At 42.5% G+C, this 17,916-nt stretch overlaps 1 protein-coding gene across 35 annotated transcripts in view; it reads left to right on the top strand.

Annotated features, from left to right (window-relative positions):
• Window positions 1-17,681, top strand: part of madd (MAP-kinase activating death domain) — a 65,884-nt gene extending 48,203 nt beyond the window's left edge. For 4 of the 35 annotated variants that reach the window (XM_072670908.1, XM_072670902.1, XM_072670904.1 and 1 more), the window contains 17 exons: window positions 227-430; window positions 1,694-1,750; window positions 4,918-5,018; window positions 5,113-5,196; window positions 5,501-5,659; window positions 5,964-6,084; window positions 6,541-6,603; window positions 7,173-7,293; window positions 8,139-8,244; window positions 8,336-8,446; window positions 8,534-8,641; window positions 9,581-9,745; window positions 9,949-10,021; window positions 10,191-10,297; window positions 12,754-12,823; window positions 15,470-15,516; window positions 15,630-17,681. In XM_072670908.1, the coding sequence (XP_072527009.1) occupies window positions 227-430; window positions 1,694-1,750; window positions 4,918-5,018; window positions 5,113-5,196; window positions 5,501-5,659; window positions 5,964-6,084; window positions 6,541-6,603; window positions 7,173-7,293; window positions 8,139-8,244; window positions 8,336-8,446; window positions 8,534-8,641; window positions 9,581-9,745; window positions 9,949-10,021; window positions 10,191-10,297; window positions 12,754-12,823; window positions 15,470-15,516; window positions 15,630-15,743 (1,811 nt within the window). In that variant the 3' untranslated portion in view covers window positions 15,744-17,681. The remainder of the gene's footprint in view (window positions 1-226; window positions 431-1,693; window positions 1,751-4,917; window positions 5,019-5,112; window positions 5,197-5,500; window positions 5,660-5,963; window positions 6,085-6,540; window positions 6,604-7,172; window positions 7,294-8,138; window positions 8,245-8,335; window positions 8,447-8,533; window positions 8,642-9,580; window positions 9,746-9,948; window positions 10,022-10,190; window positions 10,298-12,753; window positions 12,824-15,469; window positions 15,517-15,629) is intronic. The other 31 variants (XM_072670912.1, XM_072670907.1, XM_072670909.1 and 28 more) reach the window with 13 other exon arrangements.
• Window positions 17,682-17,916: the final 235 nt, after the last annotated feature.

The following is a 17,916-nucleotide window of genomic DNA, read 5'->3' as shown; positions in this document are numbered from 1 at the left end:
TCCATGCATCTGAACCGGGTTCTTCTCAGCTGACCCACAGAAGCCTTGCTTCGGTTTTCTTTGTGTATACTTCTGGTGTCTTCCTTACCACTGTTCCAGCAATTAACTAAACACTGTCTTTAAATCCAACATCTGTCTCTTGTTTTCTTTCCTTCTCTGCCCTTTGTACCTATTTGTTGTTCTGTCACGTATGTCTTTGCTCGCGGCCCCTCTTTGTGGCACACAGAGCCCGAGAAGCGAAAGCGGAGTCCCACAGATGGGGCGAGCAGTCCGGGCAGCAAAGAGAGCCCGTCTGTCCGCGTGGAGAGTGCCAGGGCGGCGGGCGTGCTCCTGGTGCCCCGGATTCAGCTGCCACCCCCTTCCTCTGGGAAAGGGGTGCGCCAGTTTGACACCAGGAGTCTGAACGAAGAGAATTTTATTGCTTCTATTGGTGTGTAAATCTCAGCCCCCTCTGCATGCGCCTCCCTGCTTGTTATACCACCTGACCATAAGGGGGTCAACAACTCCTTCAGTCCCTTTTTTGGGCCTTGAGCTAATCCTCACTTCCTCTAATTGTCTATACCAACGTTTTGCCAAGAGTTGGGAAGAATGTCATTCACTGCTTCCTATAAATCTTAGATAAATGATTCAATCAGATTCAAGTCATTTGACCACTAAGCTCATTCAGAAGGCACTGGCTGGTGTAGACACATTATTGGAGCTGTGTGTTGATCATATGCCCAGTGTGTATTGACTCCCCTCCTGGAATGTTCAGAGTGTGCTGGTTTTCGACTCTTTGCTGCCAAACCCTTTTACTCCCCTTAAACCCATTGGTTGCATGTTAGAGTTTCCTTTAAGCCCCAAACCTGCTGCTGTGTGTCGTCGAAAAGTTGGACTATGAAGGTCCTGGTCTATGTGGCCGCTGTCCGTTAAAAGGCCCCTTTTGTCTCGCCTACACAGCATGAATACTAGAATGCTCCTCCCTTGTAAACAGCCTCAAGATTAGCCTCACAGCCACAAACTACAGTCATTTTTTTTGAGGCCTCAAATTTAGATCTGGGTCTGTGTACAGGGGAAAGCACTCCCAAATCCCTGCCAGCCCCTACCCTCATAACCTTGCCTTGTCTGTCCTTTGGTAAAAATGCACCTTCAATTCTACGGAATGTCTTTGGGATTGCACCTCCTGCTTCTGCAGCACCCCATTCCACCCACCAGCTGCAAGGCTGAATTCTCGCCCCCATTCCACGCCTTTCGCTCCGCCTGGAGCCTCCACCCTGACCCTGGAAAGCCATAGCATGTTGAAGGTGACCCTCTGTGCGGTCATCAGAAATGGGGACTAGATCTCCTTAAATGTTGGGTCTGGATGTCTGCCATTGTGGCTTTCCAGGATCTGGGTTGTAGCGCTCGGGATGCTTTGTAATGTGACCTCACAAGCTATGGTTGTGCAGTTGATTTTTATTCACTCTATGCTGTTGATATGATGGCAGTCGCTGCAATAGCACTAGCTAAATCTCAAGAGTATGGCTCTGTGTGAACATTACAAAACCTCCTCGTCTTGAAACGTGAGACTTTGCACTGTTAAGGGATTTTTTTTCTCTTCTCTCTCATTTTTTTGTTTCTTAAAAATATGCTCATCCACCATATCTGACGATTCAACCAGCTCTCTGACTCTCTCTCTGTCTTTCTCTCCTTGCTTGCAATGCATCTTGGGTAGAATTGTGGAGCAAGCACCAGGATAACAGAAAGCAAAAAGCTATGGAAAAAGAACAGAGTAAGATCCACTTCCCTAAGCACCCAATTAGACGTTCCCAAACTGCAAAGCTAGGAGTCTAACTTACAACCTCCACCAGATCCCCTATCGGTTTAATCCCTTTACTCTGTCGGTAGAGTCGCCTTGTCCACTATTTCTCCACTCAGAACAAGACCCTACAGACAAAATGACCCATGTGTGTACTGAAGTGTACTGAATGCATATTGTCTAAGAAACTTGTACCACAGGTTTAACATTGTGTCAGAAATACATATGTATGGTTTATGTTTATAATATTGAAACCTGAGTTGAACAGGTATAGTATTATAAACAAAACAGCATACTGTATCTCTGGTCAGCTCCCTGTTTTTCTGCTGCTGAATATACAGACATTGACCATATCCTTTTTTTTATTTTCTTATGTATCAATTGCATCATCAGTTTGTTTTGAAGGTGATGTAGATTTGTTTTATTTATTTATTTATTTATTTTGTTTACTTTTTTACTTTGGGTTCCCAACCTGCTCGTGCTAGAAAGGCTTGAGTACACGTATTACGGCAAGATCCTTTGTCGCTACCCAGCCGTTAGTCCTCTATTAATCCTTAGACGTTATAGGGAGTTATATCTCATTTAATTACCTTGTGTTCTACACAGTCACTTACGGTTCACATTCTGCATCAGCAAGTTTGAATCAACACTTCTAACTTTATCATATATACACTACAGTATATGGACAAAAGTATTGGGACACCTGCTCATTCATTGTTTCTCCCAAAACCAAGAGTATTTAAAAAAAAAAAAGAGAGTCCATACTGTGTTTGTTGGAGTAACTGTCTCTGCTGTCAATTGAAGGCTTTCCACTGAATTTTGGAGCACTGCTGTGAGAATTGAATTGCATTCAGCGACAAGAGCGTTAATGAGATAAGGATGTTGGATGATCACCACCCCACAACTTACCCCAAACTCCCCAACCCATCCCAAAAATATTGGTTGGGGACCATCATTCTGAGGAACACCGTTCCACTGTTTCACAGCTCAGTGCCTGGGCGGTTTTGTACCCCTGTAGCCTACATTCGGCATTAAAGCATGGTGCCAATAGGTCCATGCTTATTTGCTTCAGGAAGTCCTATTACATTGGCAGTGCTTCTTTGCAGGGACAAGACGAGCTGTGTGTGTGCATTTGCACATGTGTGTCAGCAGTGGGTGCAACCTAAAATAGCTGAATGCATTCATAATATGGGGTGTCCACAAACTTTTGAACATATAGTGTATGTTTTCTGTTTGTAATACAAGACTGTACATCAGTAACTTTATTGAAGGTTTATTGATTGATTGGTTGGTTGGTGGTGTAGAATATACACTTGCTTCAGTAAGTGACACTAAACTGAATTACACCATGCTTTGGTCGTCAACGGTGATAACTGCAGATTTTAAGGGCATCTGGTACGAGCAAAAGAGCAGCCTGTGCATTAAAGAGAATAACACTGCTGTCAGTGGCATCGCGTAACCCTATTCTTCTGGCAGCACATTGAGTGGCACAGTGTAAAAAAAAAAAATGGTTCACTGGGACACATGGTAGTGCCGGTGGTCATTTGCAGTACTGATATCTCCCATCGTATTAGCACACTAATAGCAAAGCTTTGTCCCCTCCTCCCGTTGTCTGACTGGTTGGTTGTGTGTTTGCTTGCATGTGTGACTGCTTATGTCTGTGAATTTGTAATAAGGTAGTGCTATTGTGAACTGAACGGGCTTCCTGCTAAGTGTGTGAAATCCCAGTTCCTGATTTCAAACAAAGATTGCTCTCTGTATCTACCCTGCATTGTCTAATGGGTGTTCTCGATTGGGTGCTTGGGAAAGACTGGCCATTGCGCAAATGGTGCAGCTTTGTAGAAATAATTCAGACCTTATTATCACTTCATGATGTATGGTACACATTCTTCATTTTTATTTTATTAGATGGTATATATTCAGCACCAATCAGCAGTGCCTTCAGTATACTCTCCACCCATCTTCTGCTTCCCGGCTCTTGTCTGATAGGTAGATTATGCTACAACATGGATTCAGTGAATATTTTTCATCATTCAAATTTTGTTCAAAGTGTCGTGAGAATATCCACTCATCAATCCAGTCCATTGTGGGCTGAATATTGTGTGTTTATACCCCTGCTGACCACTTAAAGATGTTTTGCCAGTTGTAACTATAGTTCTTGGGTTCTTGTACTACTGCATCAGCAGTATCTACAAATAGTAGAAATTCATGTGGATTTTATTTCCTTTATGAAACACATCAGTAAATCGCTGGTTATTTGAATGTTTGACCCACAGTTGACCAGTCTATGCACAAATCAAATGAAAATCACATCAAATTTATTTGAATATCGGTGATGGGACAAGAGATGGGCAAAACATGAACATAAAACCTCCTGGTAAACAAGCCAAAGGCCACAGTGGCAAGGAAAAACTCATCAGAGCTGGAGAAAGAAACCTTGGGAGAAACCAAGACTCTCAAGGGGGATCCATCCTCCTCTGGTCAGATTTATTGATAGATTATAGAGGTCACCGTACCACCATATAAGACTGTTCTCCTGCTCAGGTGTGCTGATATAATCATAGTGATAATGAAAATAATGAAAGTAATGATGGTTAATGGTGGTAATAATAATAAAAATAATAATAGTGGCAGATGGTTTGAGTCCATGTGAGCTTTAATATAGTCGTTAGGCAGACAGCAATGGCAGGAGAGTGGGCAGCTGGTCTGAAGCAGGTGGCAGACGAGCCTGGGGGTCAGTCTGGTCGGTGAGCAGATGGGCTGACGCAGGTGCAGGAGGGCCCAGCGGTCAGTCTTCCATCAAGTCAGGCCGTATAAGCGGGCAGTCATTAACTCGGAGTGTGTTCTTCCACTGTAGAAGATGCGATGATATTCTTGTGACCCAGAAATGTTCTTAAACACAGAAATGACGCAGAATGCATCCCCTGCACTAGCTTCCAAAGTAAATCTTGTCCAACCTAGCAACAGTTAGCAAAAATAGTCTGGGCTGTGACCAAAAAAGGGTTCATTAGGTGCAGGGTGTGCTTGTATTTCCCAAGCATTCATTATAGACCCAATCTTCTGGCAGCCACTCATGTGACATTGCAGGACACAGTGCAGAGAGCCAGCGAATAGATGGGCTAACGATGTGTTTCCTGCAGGGGCTGATGGGGCAAAGCAGCGTCCAGAAGGGGGAGATACTGAGGAGAAGAAGTCTCAGATCAGTGCAGACAGTGGCCTCAGCGTCACATCAGGCTCTCAGGTCAGTATGTGTTCAGATGGTTTGACAGACCGTTCAACAAGAACTGTAGAAGATGACTTAGTGTTGAACTCTACACCCGTTTCCCTCTGTGCAGAAGAGCGATTCAGAGTCCTTGGCAAGTTCAGAGCCTCCAGCTCTGACTAGGAGCACCAGTCAGGACTCTGAGGCCAGCACAGTGGTAGGGCACGACCAACCCTGAGTCCCTACTAACAGACACGACATTCTCGATTGTATTTATAAATGCAGCCACACATTTTTATATGCATAAGTCATGTTTTAGCCACCTTATCTCTCATCTTGTCTGCCTTGTATCTGCTAAAGAGTTTTTATTTTCAGGTGGCAAATAAACAGTATGTGTCTCCTTTTCAAGTGGTTTTATAAATACATCCTGGTATTTCCCCTGATACTAATTCTCCTGTTTTGCTCAGACTTGATCTCTTGCTGCTTTGGCTATATCCTGATCTTTACCCTTTGACTTGCAGGTGAGCAACAGCTCAGGTGAAACGCTGGGCGCAGACAGTGACCTGAGCAGCACAGCTGGAGATGGACTGACTGGTCGGCCCTCTCCACACCTCACGCTGTCCCGCGGTACCCTCTCAGACAGTGAAATAGAGACCAACCCTGCTACCAGCTCCGTGTTTGTGAGTGCCTACTTTTAACCAGATCTCAAACACAGTAGAATGTAGGCAGAGGAGAGAAACTCCTGTCCTGGAGGGCTGGATTAATGCAGTGTTGTACCTTTTCTGCTCAAGCACACCTGATTCAACCTATTACTTGCCAGGTTTAGTATGTGTTTGAGCAGGGAAGTCAGGCCTTCGACTCCCCACCTTTGATTAATCATATGTTAATGATGCTTTACTGTATGTTTGCTGTTAAAATGCTGTAGAATTTGCACTGGATGCTTTCTGAGATTTTAAAATCAATCAACTCTTGTCACTTACTCAGGGGAAGACCCATAAGCTGAAGCCGGGGGCAAAGGAGCCTGTTGGTGGTGTGACTAAGGGAGCCCCTGCCCCGCCCCTTGAAGATGTCAGCATGCGTATCTACTTGTGCGAGGGTCTCCTCGGTAAGATTTCTCTCCTGCTTTTACATTGCATAGCCTTCTATTCCTTCTCTTGCTCATTCCATGCCTTCTGCACTCTTGCTCCTACTCTTGTACCCATTCTTCTCCCTTTGCTGTCTTTACAACTTAACCAGCTTCATAGGTCGTCTGTCCAACACTAAAATAGCATTATGGCATGTCCATTAATTCAGTCTTATGTGTATTAATTATGTGGTGTGGGATTCTTTAAATTGTCACATAGATGATTGCTTTACACCTCATGCTCCTAAATACACAAGGCACTACCTGACAGTAAGGGAGATGCTCTCTGGCATTCTGTATTCTAAGTCACTGATCAGCTCGCTGCTACCGCATTAACACACTAACTCTCTATGTACTCTGCTACCCTGCCTCTCTCTTTCTCTCTCCTCTTTGTTTTTCTCCGTGCCCTGCTCTTCTCTTTCTCTTAATGCGACATAGGGAGAGATAAGAGCTCAGTGTGGGATCAGCTGGAGGACGCTGCCATGGAAACCTTCTCTCTGAGTAGGGCTTAACTCTGAATAATGACCAGAGATGTTTGAGTGTCTGTGTGTGTGTAGGCATGGGATGTGGATGGGGCATGTGCTGTAGGTTTGGGTGTTTTTGTTTCCAAGCATGTGTCTGTGTGAACTGCATTATATGGACAGTAGTTTTATATGTATGGCATGCAGTACAGTGTCTTATCAGGGATGTATTATTATTGTATTATGTATTTATTACATTAAACACAGGACTAAAAAATGGTAAATTGTACAGTAGGGTTCCTCTATTAAGCCGTTGCTTACAGTCTGTTTTTGAAGTGTGGGGTGACTTAAAGGTGGTAATGTAAGCGTGAATGGCGTGTGAAATGACACCTCCAGGCTTGTGTTAATTTTGTTAAAAGGCTTTGTTGATTGTTTAACTGTATTTAGTGTACATGCTGTGCATTGGCATTTGTGAGAATGGCTTTTTAAATATGTGTGTGTTTGTAAAAATATACTTGCCCCACAAACGCAAGCAATTACAGAGTGTACTGTGCTTTGGAATTTGTAGTGTCTTACAGTAATCTGTGTTTGTGTGATTGTGTGTATTAGGTAAGGAGCGCTCCACTCTATGGGACCAGGTTCAGTTCTGGGAGGATGCATTCCTGGATGCTGTAATGCTTGAAAGAGAGGGAATGGGTATGGACCAGGGACCACAAGAGATGATTGACAGGTATGTGTGTGCATGTGTGATGGTGTTTAAGTCATTATATGAAACTGCTGCTGTTTCAATGTCAAACCATTGACACCTCAGGTGTACAATTCTTATTAAGACCATAATTTTTATTTGGACATGGGAGCACAAGAAAACGGGATGACTGAATGGTCATCCTAAAATGGCCACAGTTTTTCAGTCAGTTCCAGTCAGTCTTTGTATTAGTAATTTAAAATACTGTATAATTACAGTAAGTACTGTGTTCTGTAAAAAATACAGTACACATTTTTTCCTATGCATTTTGTGCAATGTAGTGGTTGGGTAGTTTGGTGGACATTGTCTAATATGAAAAAGAAACAGATGTAACAATGTAAAAGAGCATCAAAAAGAGCATCAAAACATCAGATTTAAAACATTTGTTTATAGACTAAACAAGTTAATGTGACTAAGTGGTAAGTAAGGGATATTTATATATAAAATTCTAAATATTTATACTTATTTGTAATATTTATACTATCTTATGTAAACAAGGACACATGTTTGTTGAGACGGGTATGACTGCACAAATTATAATTATATTTATATATTAAATATTAATAGTTTGTTACTTTTTAAGAAACTACTTGGAATTACTATCTTTACACTTTGGCACATTTGTGCTTAAGAGGATTCTAGTGGCACCTGTTTCATAGAATGTCACTTGCAGGTCAAAAAGACCTAAAAAACCAAAGACAAACACAGGCAACCTTTTGATTTTAATCTTGATGGTTTACTCTGTATAAACCTCCATGTCTTGTGTTTCTGATTTTGAGTGATGTTGGACAGGGAAGTCAAGTCTGTGTCCATATTTTCCCTTAATTCAGGTACCTCTCCCTGGGTGAACACGACCGCAAGAGGCTGGAGGATGATGAGGACAGATTGCTGGCCACTCTGTTGCACAATATGATTGCCTACATGCTAATGATGAAGGTACACATGGTTTATCCTTTCCCCAAAGCATCCTACCCTTTACCCAAACTAATAACAAAATAATAGTTACAATGTACAATACGTTTTACAGCTCAACAAGAATGACATCAGGAAGAAGGTCCGGCGTTTGATGGGAAAGTCTCATATCGGCCTGACGTACAGCCAGGAGATTAACGAGGTCCTAGACCGTCTTGCACAGCTGGTAAGACCCAAACTACTCCAGCTCAGTTTCTGCATTTCTCAAATGAGGCACTGCAGTTTACAGTGTGTTGTATGTCTGTCGTTGCAGAGTGGAAGGGAGCTTCCCATAAGGCCGAGCGGCAGCCGTCACATAAAGAAGCAGACTTTTGTGGTGCATGCTGGGACTGATACCACAGGGGACATATTCTTCATGGAGGTATGTGTATGGGTCACATTTTCGAGTGTGGTATGGTGCAAATAACAGGTGTGACCGGTGCCGCAAACCACAGTCTGGACCAAAATACCAACTAAAGCGTTTGCAGTGTGAAAACACTTTTTGGATGGTTCGGACTTTTGGACCAATTACAGGTAGTTGAGGCAGGCAGGTGTCACCTCTATTCGACAGAAGAAGAAGAAAAAGAACTATACTGAAGTCCAACTCCCCTTCTCATCCGCGGTCATCACACAGCAGTATGGGAGCAACAGATTTTTGAAAAAAAATACAGAATGTGAATATGAGGGTAATCTGTTGTGCTCATTCTTCTGCGTGACGTGCATGCACTCGAAGGGAGTCTAATTCGGGCAGGGAGGCAGTATTAGGCACAACATCTGGAAAGCAACTCACCAAATTGAAAACACGCTGATGTCCGACGCACACCCTTTCAACCGTTACAAACCAACCATGTCAAGTATAGGGAGGAGCAGCCTGCGTATGTGATGACGATGGAGCATTGCAAAGTTCTTTAGTGAACTCATTAAACTGCAGCGTGAAACCCAAACGGACCGGACCAAATGAATACAGTGTAACATAACTAAGAACCTTGTTTCAGATCAGGACTTCCATGTGTGAAATGCCATTAGTGAATTTGGCAACCTGTTCTAAATAGTTTTCTGCAGACAACTAATAATAAAAGCTATATTATGCAATAGTATATTAATAATAGACTGGTTTCTGTACAATGTCATCACAGGGCTGAGGGTGTGACCACAAAGCAACTGTCTTCATGTTGGGGAGCAAAAATGTCAAGTTGTTGTTGTGCAGTAAACCTCAGAGAAGATGGATAGAAAAAATTAACATCATAAATCATTTTAATGTGTGTGTGTGTGTGTGTGTGTGTGTGTGTGTGTGTGTGTGTGTGTGTGTGTGAGAGAGCAGGTGTGTGACGACTGCATCGTACTGCGCAGTAATATTGGGACCGTGTATGAGCGCTGGTGGTATGAGAAGCTGATAAATATGACCTACTGCCCCAAGACCAAAGTGCTGTGCCTGTGGAGGAGAAACGGCCAGGAGACGCAGCTCAACAAGTTCTACACCAAGAAGGTCAGAATGCACACAAATACACAGTAGACATTCATGCCTGCTTAAATGCAACATGCTTAACAAGCTAAGACTGTGAACTGCATAGTTGTCAGGACTCGTCATTCAGCAGTTCGGTTTGCCGTTATATAAAGCAGCGATGTGCACTAGATGAGTTCTGTTGAGTTGAATTGCTCATTTTAACACGCACTGTTTGTGTGCACTAGTGTCGAGAACTGTACTACTGTGTCAAAGACAGCATGGAGCGCGCAGCAGCACGGCAGCAAAGCATCAAGCCAGGTAAAGAGTGTGTTTGAATTGGCAAAATCTTCAAACATAACCACCTCTCCAAAACACACAAAGATGAAGTTCCCCATGGTTCTCTTCCACATTGTGTGTGTGTGTGTGTGTGTGTGTGTGTGTGTGTGTGTGTGTGTGTGTGTGTGTGTGCGTGTGCGTGTGTGCTTAGGTCCAGAGCTTGGAGGAGAGTTTCCAGTGCAGGATATGAAGACAGGAGAAGGAGGTCTCCTGCAGGTCACCCTCGAGGGAATCAACCTCAAATTTATGCACAGCCAGGTAGGAGGCCACACAGCTGGTCCTTTTACCACACACATGCATGCCGAAATCCACCCCCCTGCCCATCCTCAACCTCCCTCACCACCATTTTCTCTCTCTCCTCTCTCTCTCATTTTCTCTCACTCTCAGTCTCACTCACTCTCACTCACTCTCACACACACTCACTCTCTCTCTCTGTCCCTGTCTCACGCTCTGTTTCTCTATCTGGCCTCCATGCCTTTTTGTTCATGCTCTCTTTCTTTGTGCGGCTGTCTTCCTCCAAGAACTTCCCAAAACGTAAAAAAACGAAGGAGGTAACAAACATTCGATATGAATTGTTACAAATGTGCCGCATGAAGTAATTATGCTCTTTTGGTTTCTGGAGAAGTTCTGAGAGGAATAGCTCTTCTTCTTTTGCTTCATTTGCTGGATGTTTGTTTTTCAGTTGCCTAGTCACTCGCAATTATTTGTTCTTAAAAAAAAAAAAAAGAAAAAAAAAAGAAAGCGCACATTGCACATAAACTGTGTTAGTACTAACTGTTGTTTACTGTGGTACCAAACCCTTGTCTTCACAGTGTGTGGGTGTGTGTTGGTGTGATTTTTGGAATTTATTTTGGTATGTTCTGAGGTAAGATATAGGAATATGAGTAAGACTTTTTGCAGTTAACTGAGTGATGCATAATTCCTGTTTGTGTGTAGAGACAGGACTGCTCCACAGTGTTGTAATGCTCTTAAATAGTGGGATAATTGAAATATATGACTAGAACTATTAACTCCTTAAAGTTTTTGAACTATGCCTTTTATTGGTCGGTGGTTTTAGTGTAAAATGAGTGTTAATAGTGGGGTTCTTGTTCTGCCAATAGCTGTATTGTCAGTCTCTTGAAGCTTTGAACGTATTATTTTTTTAATATAAGATACATACAGAATACTTGTATAGAAAGTATTATTTTTGGCTCATTGGCAAGTTTATTTACTCCATTGCTGGTAATGGAAACTAAACTAAGCTACACAGTCACTGTTTTGTGAGCCTTTTTTTATGTGTTGTTTCCATGTATATTTCATGTTTATGCAGTTCTTGTACTTTTTGAGCATCCATAGTAGTGTTTGTTTATTTATCTATGTTAGTGTATCATTCCTCCATTCTCATGCTTGCAACTCCAGCACAGATTTTCTCCTGTTAATCTGGATTGGCTGAAGGTGGTTATTCAGGATGTTGTACTGTTGAACCTGCCGTTGTATTCACAATTCTACCAACCGGTTCCTCCGGGTCCTTCAGTTCCTGTGTGCTTTGATGCGTCAGATTGGCTTAGATGGGGAGGGGTTTGTTGAGTGTTAATGGGTTTGCAGAACTTGAGGTGGCATTTCCATTTGGAGAAGTGTTAGGCTAGCTGTTGTGTGCTGTAGTGTAAGTGTAGAGCGTGGGGGTTCTCTAGTTGTTGCTACTTCTTCATCTGTGCTGTAGCTTCCCCAAGGGTGCCGGTCCGCACTGCTGGCGGAGGAGGCATGGAGGGCAATGGAGTGGGATTAGAGCAAGGGTTCAAACAATTGCTCCAAACACAGTCCTTAATTCTTCACGAATGAGAGATTTTTGTTTTTGTTTCTGTGTTTTGGTTTTTATTGCATTCCTATTGTTTTTATTTTGGAAGAACTCATTGGTTGATGATTGGTTACTGATTCTCGCTGAATCTTTCCGGGGTGGGGAGGTAGCGCCAGTGGGTTTTTAAAAATTATTATTATTTTTTGTTTATTTTGTTTGTGCTCTTTTGTGCGATAATAATCCAAAGCGTTTCTCTCCCATGCTCTCTCTCCCTGCAAGGAGCGGAAGGTACACCACCTCTGCTGTCTTTGCTTGTTAGCGGATCTTATTTCATTTATTATTACTGGCTTTCCTTTCTTTCTTTTCTCCATTTGTAGCTGTTTGGCAGTCCTTAAGTCCTTTTTGTGCTTCTGTTCCTTTTTGTTTATGTTCAGATAATGGAATTTTTCATGTGTGTGTTTTTACATGGGCCTATCAGCATACGGAGCACCTCACCTTACAAAGATTTCTCAGCATTCAGCCTCAGACTATCATAGTTTTCATTAACGTGAACATCAGCCACATTTGAGACACTCCAGTGCAGATTTCTAATAATCAGAAAGATGCATAAATGTTTGGAAGCTTTCTTTGTTAAATTTGTCCACATTGTACACATCGTTTAGTTCCATCAGCCATCTTTCATTTGGCCCATGTAAGCTTCTCAGCATGGAAACTTCCTCTCTGTCTCTAGTCCCTTTGAGTTTTGGTAGCCTTTTCAGAGCTTGTTTATGTGCTGTCTTTGTTTCTCCCTGTTTTACTGTTTACTGACTGTCCAGGTTGTCGTTTCTTTAAAACTGTTCTTTTTTCTTTTTTTCTTTTTTTTTTTTTTTTTTTGTTTCCACAAAGTGTGATTGAGTTGCTAACAGTGTGCCCTGTTCTTTTGTTTGTTTTTTCATTTTAGGTTTTCATAGAGCTGAATCACATTAAAAAGTGCAATACAGTGAAGGGAGTCTTTGTCCTGGAGGAATTTGGTAATTACCCCCATTTTGATTCTAGGCCTGTACGCGACACGGCAGTAAACCAAACTACAGAGGTGTAGCGGCATGCTTAGACTGTAATTTTAATATTTCAGAGCTTCGTAACTAATTTTGCATATTTTTCGGTTGGTTGGCTTGTTTTAAGAAAATATTCATACAAGAAGAGTTGAAAAACGTCTAACATGCCCTCGTTGACCCATGCCCTCGTGACTGCATAGTCCAATAGCACTTATGCTACACAGACGCAGACACAGACTATTAGTAGGAGTGTCCACAAACGTTTGGACATGCAGTGTATGTCGGGCAGTTTCAGGACTAGGAGAGAATGTGGGAACAGGGCTTTAAATAAAATTTAAAAAAAACACTGGACACTTTTCATTTATTTTTTTTTTGCAGTTAATTTAAAGCCCAGTGCAGGTGGGAGCCGGACTATGTTTAGACGCTGAAAAATTCTGCAAAGTAACGAACAGCCTGAACAAAACATATCAAATAAATAAACTATGCAAATGACATTGTTGTTAGCTGCATCCCAAACCGCACACTACTGCACTAAATTGTATGTTACACCAATAAGCACATTTGGTAGTGTGCTATTCTTTCTTTTGTATGTGTAAAGTATAGCTAGCAAGCTATTTATTGTATGTATGTATGTATATATATTTTTTTCTTTATTATTGTTATAAGTTTGTCAGATTGCAATGATTTTTTTTTGGCCATGATTAATTCCTCTAGTCCTGGGGGTCTACACTTAAATTGATTCTCCATGTGGTCGTCTAACAAACTTTACTTAAGCTAATATTATAAGTAGGGGCAGTGACGAGGACAAGTCGACAAGGGCATGTTTAAACAGTATTGAGGCCGAGTTGATCTTACTTTCTGGAATAACGTCAAGTTCGTTTCACACTGAAACCACAGGATCATTTTCTATCTAGCTTCTTTTCATGGTTCTATTATTATTATTATTATTATTATTTTATATTTATACATACCCTTGATCCAGATATATGTATCTTTTTTTCTTTCTTTTTAAAATAAATTTTGTCTTGTCTTTTTGTGAGTATATTGGCATCTGGAGTGCTGAATGCCTCGTGTGGAGCTTTCCTAGTGCATTATGTGATGTTTGTTATTATTCGGCTGGAGCTGAGTTGGAGTTAGGTTTAGGGCTAGACTGGGTTACTGCCGTGTCTCTGTGCTTCCTTTTTTGTAATCCGCCCCCTCATCTTTGCTGCTATGAAAACCTTCATTCTCCAGCAGGTAAAGTGCTGTCACCTTTATCTCTTCTACCTCTTCTACACCTTTCCTCCTTCCATTCGTCCTCCTCGCCCTTTCCCTTACTGAAACTATCTGTATCTCATCTTCACTGCCTTGGCTGTCCAACATCTCGCTGAGTTCATGTCATCACGCTTGTAGCTGTCCCCTGTTTCACAAGCGATCGTAAGCCTGGCAAGCCCTGGACCACTTCTCTTGCAGTCAGACTGTTTATCATTCGTTGTCTCCTAATGATAGTCTGCTTGTCTCCTGCTGAAGTTCTGCTAGAGGTCTCTGTGCTCGTAGCTTAGAAGGAAATGGTTGCATGAGAGAACAATCGTTTGTTCAGACACTGATTGGTTGGCTTGTTGGCTCGTAATGGCTGACGGGTCCAGCTACTTCAGTTCGATCAAGAGGCCTGATCATTAAGTAAGGTGTCTTTTAAACAGACCACTGATGCTCCTTTTATCTGTGGTCGGTAGTCCTGTTTTTGGTGGTGATAATAATAATGATGATGATGATGATGATGAGTATACTGTGATTGTGTTTAACTCCTTATTGATTGCTAACTTTGCTCTGCTGAATGTATAACTCTCGTGCCTGTTCTTTTTCTAATGCTCTCTCCCTGACTCTTACCTGCTTTCTCTCACTCTATTGCTGCTTTTATCTTTCTCTCTCTTTAACTCTCACAATCTCTTGCCTTGTCTTCTTCTCACTCTTTCACTTTACCACTGCGTCTATTTTTTCATTTTTGGTCAATCTTGTATGCATGCTCTCGCGTGCACTCTCATCTTATCTCTCGTCTTTCTCACTCTCGCAATCTCTGTATCTTACTCTCTCATGCTCCCCCCCCCCCCACTCTCTTGTCTTATCTCTATCTGTCATTCTTTTACTCATTTTACCATCTTGATCTCTCTAACCCTCTCTTGTGGTGTCTGTTGTGCTCTGTGACTTTCACCCTTTTCACTTTACTGCTCTCACATCTTTTTTAACACTTGTTCAATCTCCTATGCCTGCTCTCACGTGCACTCACTTATTTTCTTTATCACACTCACTCTCTCACATGCTCTCTACATCTCTCTCTCTCTCTCTTGTCTTATCTCACTGTCATTCTTTTGCTCATTTAATGTCGTGCTCTCTCAAACCTTCTCTTGTGGCTCTCTGATTTGCTTTCCTTGTCTCTTCAATTTTTTCACTCTATCATTCTCATATCTCTCTTTCTCACTCTGATTCTTTCTCGCTCTCAATTTTTTACCTTTCTTGTTTTATCTTGTCTTTTTTTTATTTTATTTATTTTTTACTCGCTTTCTCTTCCTTTTTTTTATTTATTTTCTTTTTTTCTTCCACCTCTTCCAAACTCTTTTGTTTTGTCTCTTGCACCTGTGATTGCAGTTCCTGAAACTAAAGAAGTGGTGATCCACAAGTACAAGACTCCAATGGTAAGACAAGTAAGCCCTTAATTCTCATATTGTCGGCCCGAGTTTCCCAGCTTTGTAATAAATTTAAAAATGTCTGTTTTCTCTCTTCCTCTGTTTGCTTCTCTGACTTGCAGGCACATCAGATCTGTTACTCCGTGCTCTGTCTCTTCTCCTACATGGCTGCAGTGAAGGGGAAGGAGACAGAGGGCAAACCCAAGATGCTGTCCCCTCGCCCACTGCCCAGCTAATCCACATTTCTGCTGTATTTTATCCTGGCCTTGTCCCAGTCGTCTCCGTCAAAGCTGCACTATATACCCTGTTCTCCAGCCTGTAGATCCAGTCCAGATTATAATGTTCTGGACACTCATCAACCTTGTTCAGTCTAGTTCTCAGAGACATTAATACACTCTTAGTGTTAATTTTCCTCTAAACATACAGTCCATAAACATCAGCACACGTCCGCATTCTTTCACCACAGGAGAGCACGCACAACGGATCTCTGCTCGACTGCTTTTTCGTCCGTGTCCTCGTTAGCAAGCCTCCTGTAAGTGTCATCTTCTCCACGGGGCCACGCTGCTGTCCGTGTATCTTGCATGTGGTCAGAGGTGTCCGCTTGCATGCGGGTCCAATGCACACCCCTGCAAATCGGCAGTGGTGTACCAAAATAGGTGACCTCTGTCCAGGCAAGCTCTCCGGCTCCCCGCCTCCTCCCCCACTCTAAAATCATTCTCATGTCTGTGAATTCAGAGACTGTAATGAATTAATTCTATGTGCTCAATGGTACCGTGACCTCCAGTCTCCCCCATCCAAGGCTGATGAAACGCATAAAACAATCCATAAGGCTACAGTCCGGGTGTGTCATGCCTAAACAAGCCACCAGGGGGTGCCAGTTTTAAGCCTTTCATTCAGCCTGCTCCACCTGCTCTTAGTGGTCCAAGATGTGTGTAGCTCTTTAGCTTTGCCCTGAGCCTACTGTACTACTGTAGTTCTACTGTAAAAGCTCTGTCTGTGAACAGCTGTGATGAATTGCATGTTGCTGTAAGAAGAAAAAAAAATCCCAAAAACTGAAAAAAATAGTCCACTGTACATTTGACTGGAGCAATGTTCGGGAAAAAAACGTAACGTTCTAAAAACAAACTGTGGTTTGTTGAGTAGATGTGCAATACTATCTGTAGTGGGTATCGAGAACATGGCCTGTAAAGAGAAGCGTTCTCCACTGTCCCCTGTCCGAGCGAAGGCTGAGGGAAGAGTGGATGCGTTCAACCACAGTGACAGAAAGAGGCATTATTGAATTATGGAGTGTGTGAAAGCTGAAACAGCTGTGTTTGGAGATCTCTTGTGTTCGCACGTGGATCTGTAAGTCTACTAATTTCCAATCACTGTCTGAGGAAACCTAAATATTATGTCATTTGGAGTGATGTCCAGTTAAACCGTTCCCTTCCTCCCTCTATGTATGTGTGTGTGTGCCCGTGTGTGTGTGTGTGTGTGTGTGTGTGTGTGTGTTTATGGAGGAGGTTGTGTTACAGCATCTCTGATATCCATTTTAACCTCCTTTTATGTGTTGTTTTGATTTGAATCCAATGGTCCGGTCCCGAACGTGTCCGTTGGTGTGTGTGTTTCCATGAAGAGCAATGGTTTTAGATGGTTATTAATAAAGGGCCCACTGCGCGTAGGGGTTAGTTGTAAATAGCACAAGACAGATTCGCCAGTTCAAAGAGTCTCCAAAGACGGGTGTTTTGATTTGGTGAATGCTGCGTGACTGTGGTCCTAACAGACACTGTAGCATCTGAGCTCGCCTGGGCTTTCCTTCTCTTCCTCTTGGTGTTCGGAGAACAACGGGGAGAGGAGGAGAGGGAGAAAGAGATGTTTGGATGTAAATATTTCAGTGTTTAAAAAGTATTTATAGAACCTGTACAGCTTTGGCAATATGACAATAAAAGATGTTCAACCCAAACGACTGCCCACACTCTCAGCTGCTCTGGAGAAGCTCGTCCTTCATGTTCTTTTTGGGATTGGAGTGATGAATGGACTGAACTGGCGTCTCAGACAAAGTAACCTAAATCTTTTTCCTTTCTAATGAAGTAATTCTGGCTCCTCATGGGTCCCCAGTGTAAATGTACAACGTATGTCTTTAAATATGAAGATATTCCTGAAGTCTAATAAATGTCTGCTGTATTTCACCAGTATTCACCAGCTCTCCTATCCATGTGGAATGGGCAATCCTAAAAGTGGGTCGGGTTTACGTCAGCATACGTCAGCTGACCAATCACAAGGCCAACATGGCTCTGCCCTCTCTTTGAGTCTGAGCAACCTGGAGAGCTAAACTCAAGCCATGACTGCCCCCATCTTCCCTCAACGTCCAGGCAGGGCCCGTTGCATCCCTGCTTCACAGTGTAATTTAGTGTCTGGGTGCTGGGATCT

This window comes from Salminus brasiliensis, chromosome 25 (genome assembly GCF_030463535.1).
Source record: "Salminus brasiliensis chromosome 25, fSalBra1.hap2, whole genome shotgun sequence".
Lineage (NCBI taxonomy): Eukaryota > Metazoa > Chordata > Actinopteri > Characiformes > Bryconidae > Salminus > Salminus brasiliensis.
The sequence above is the reverse complement of the archived record's forward strand: the minus strand, read 5'-3'. Positions and strand labels throughout refer to the sequence as shown.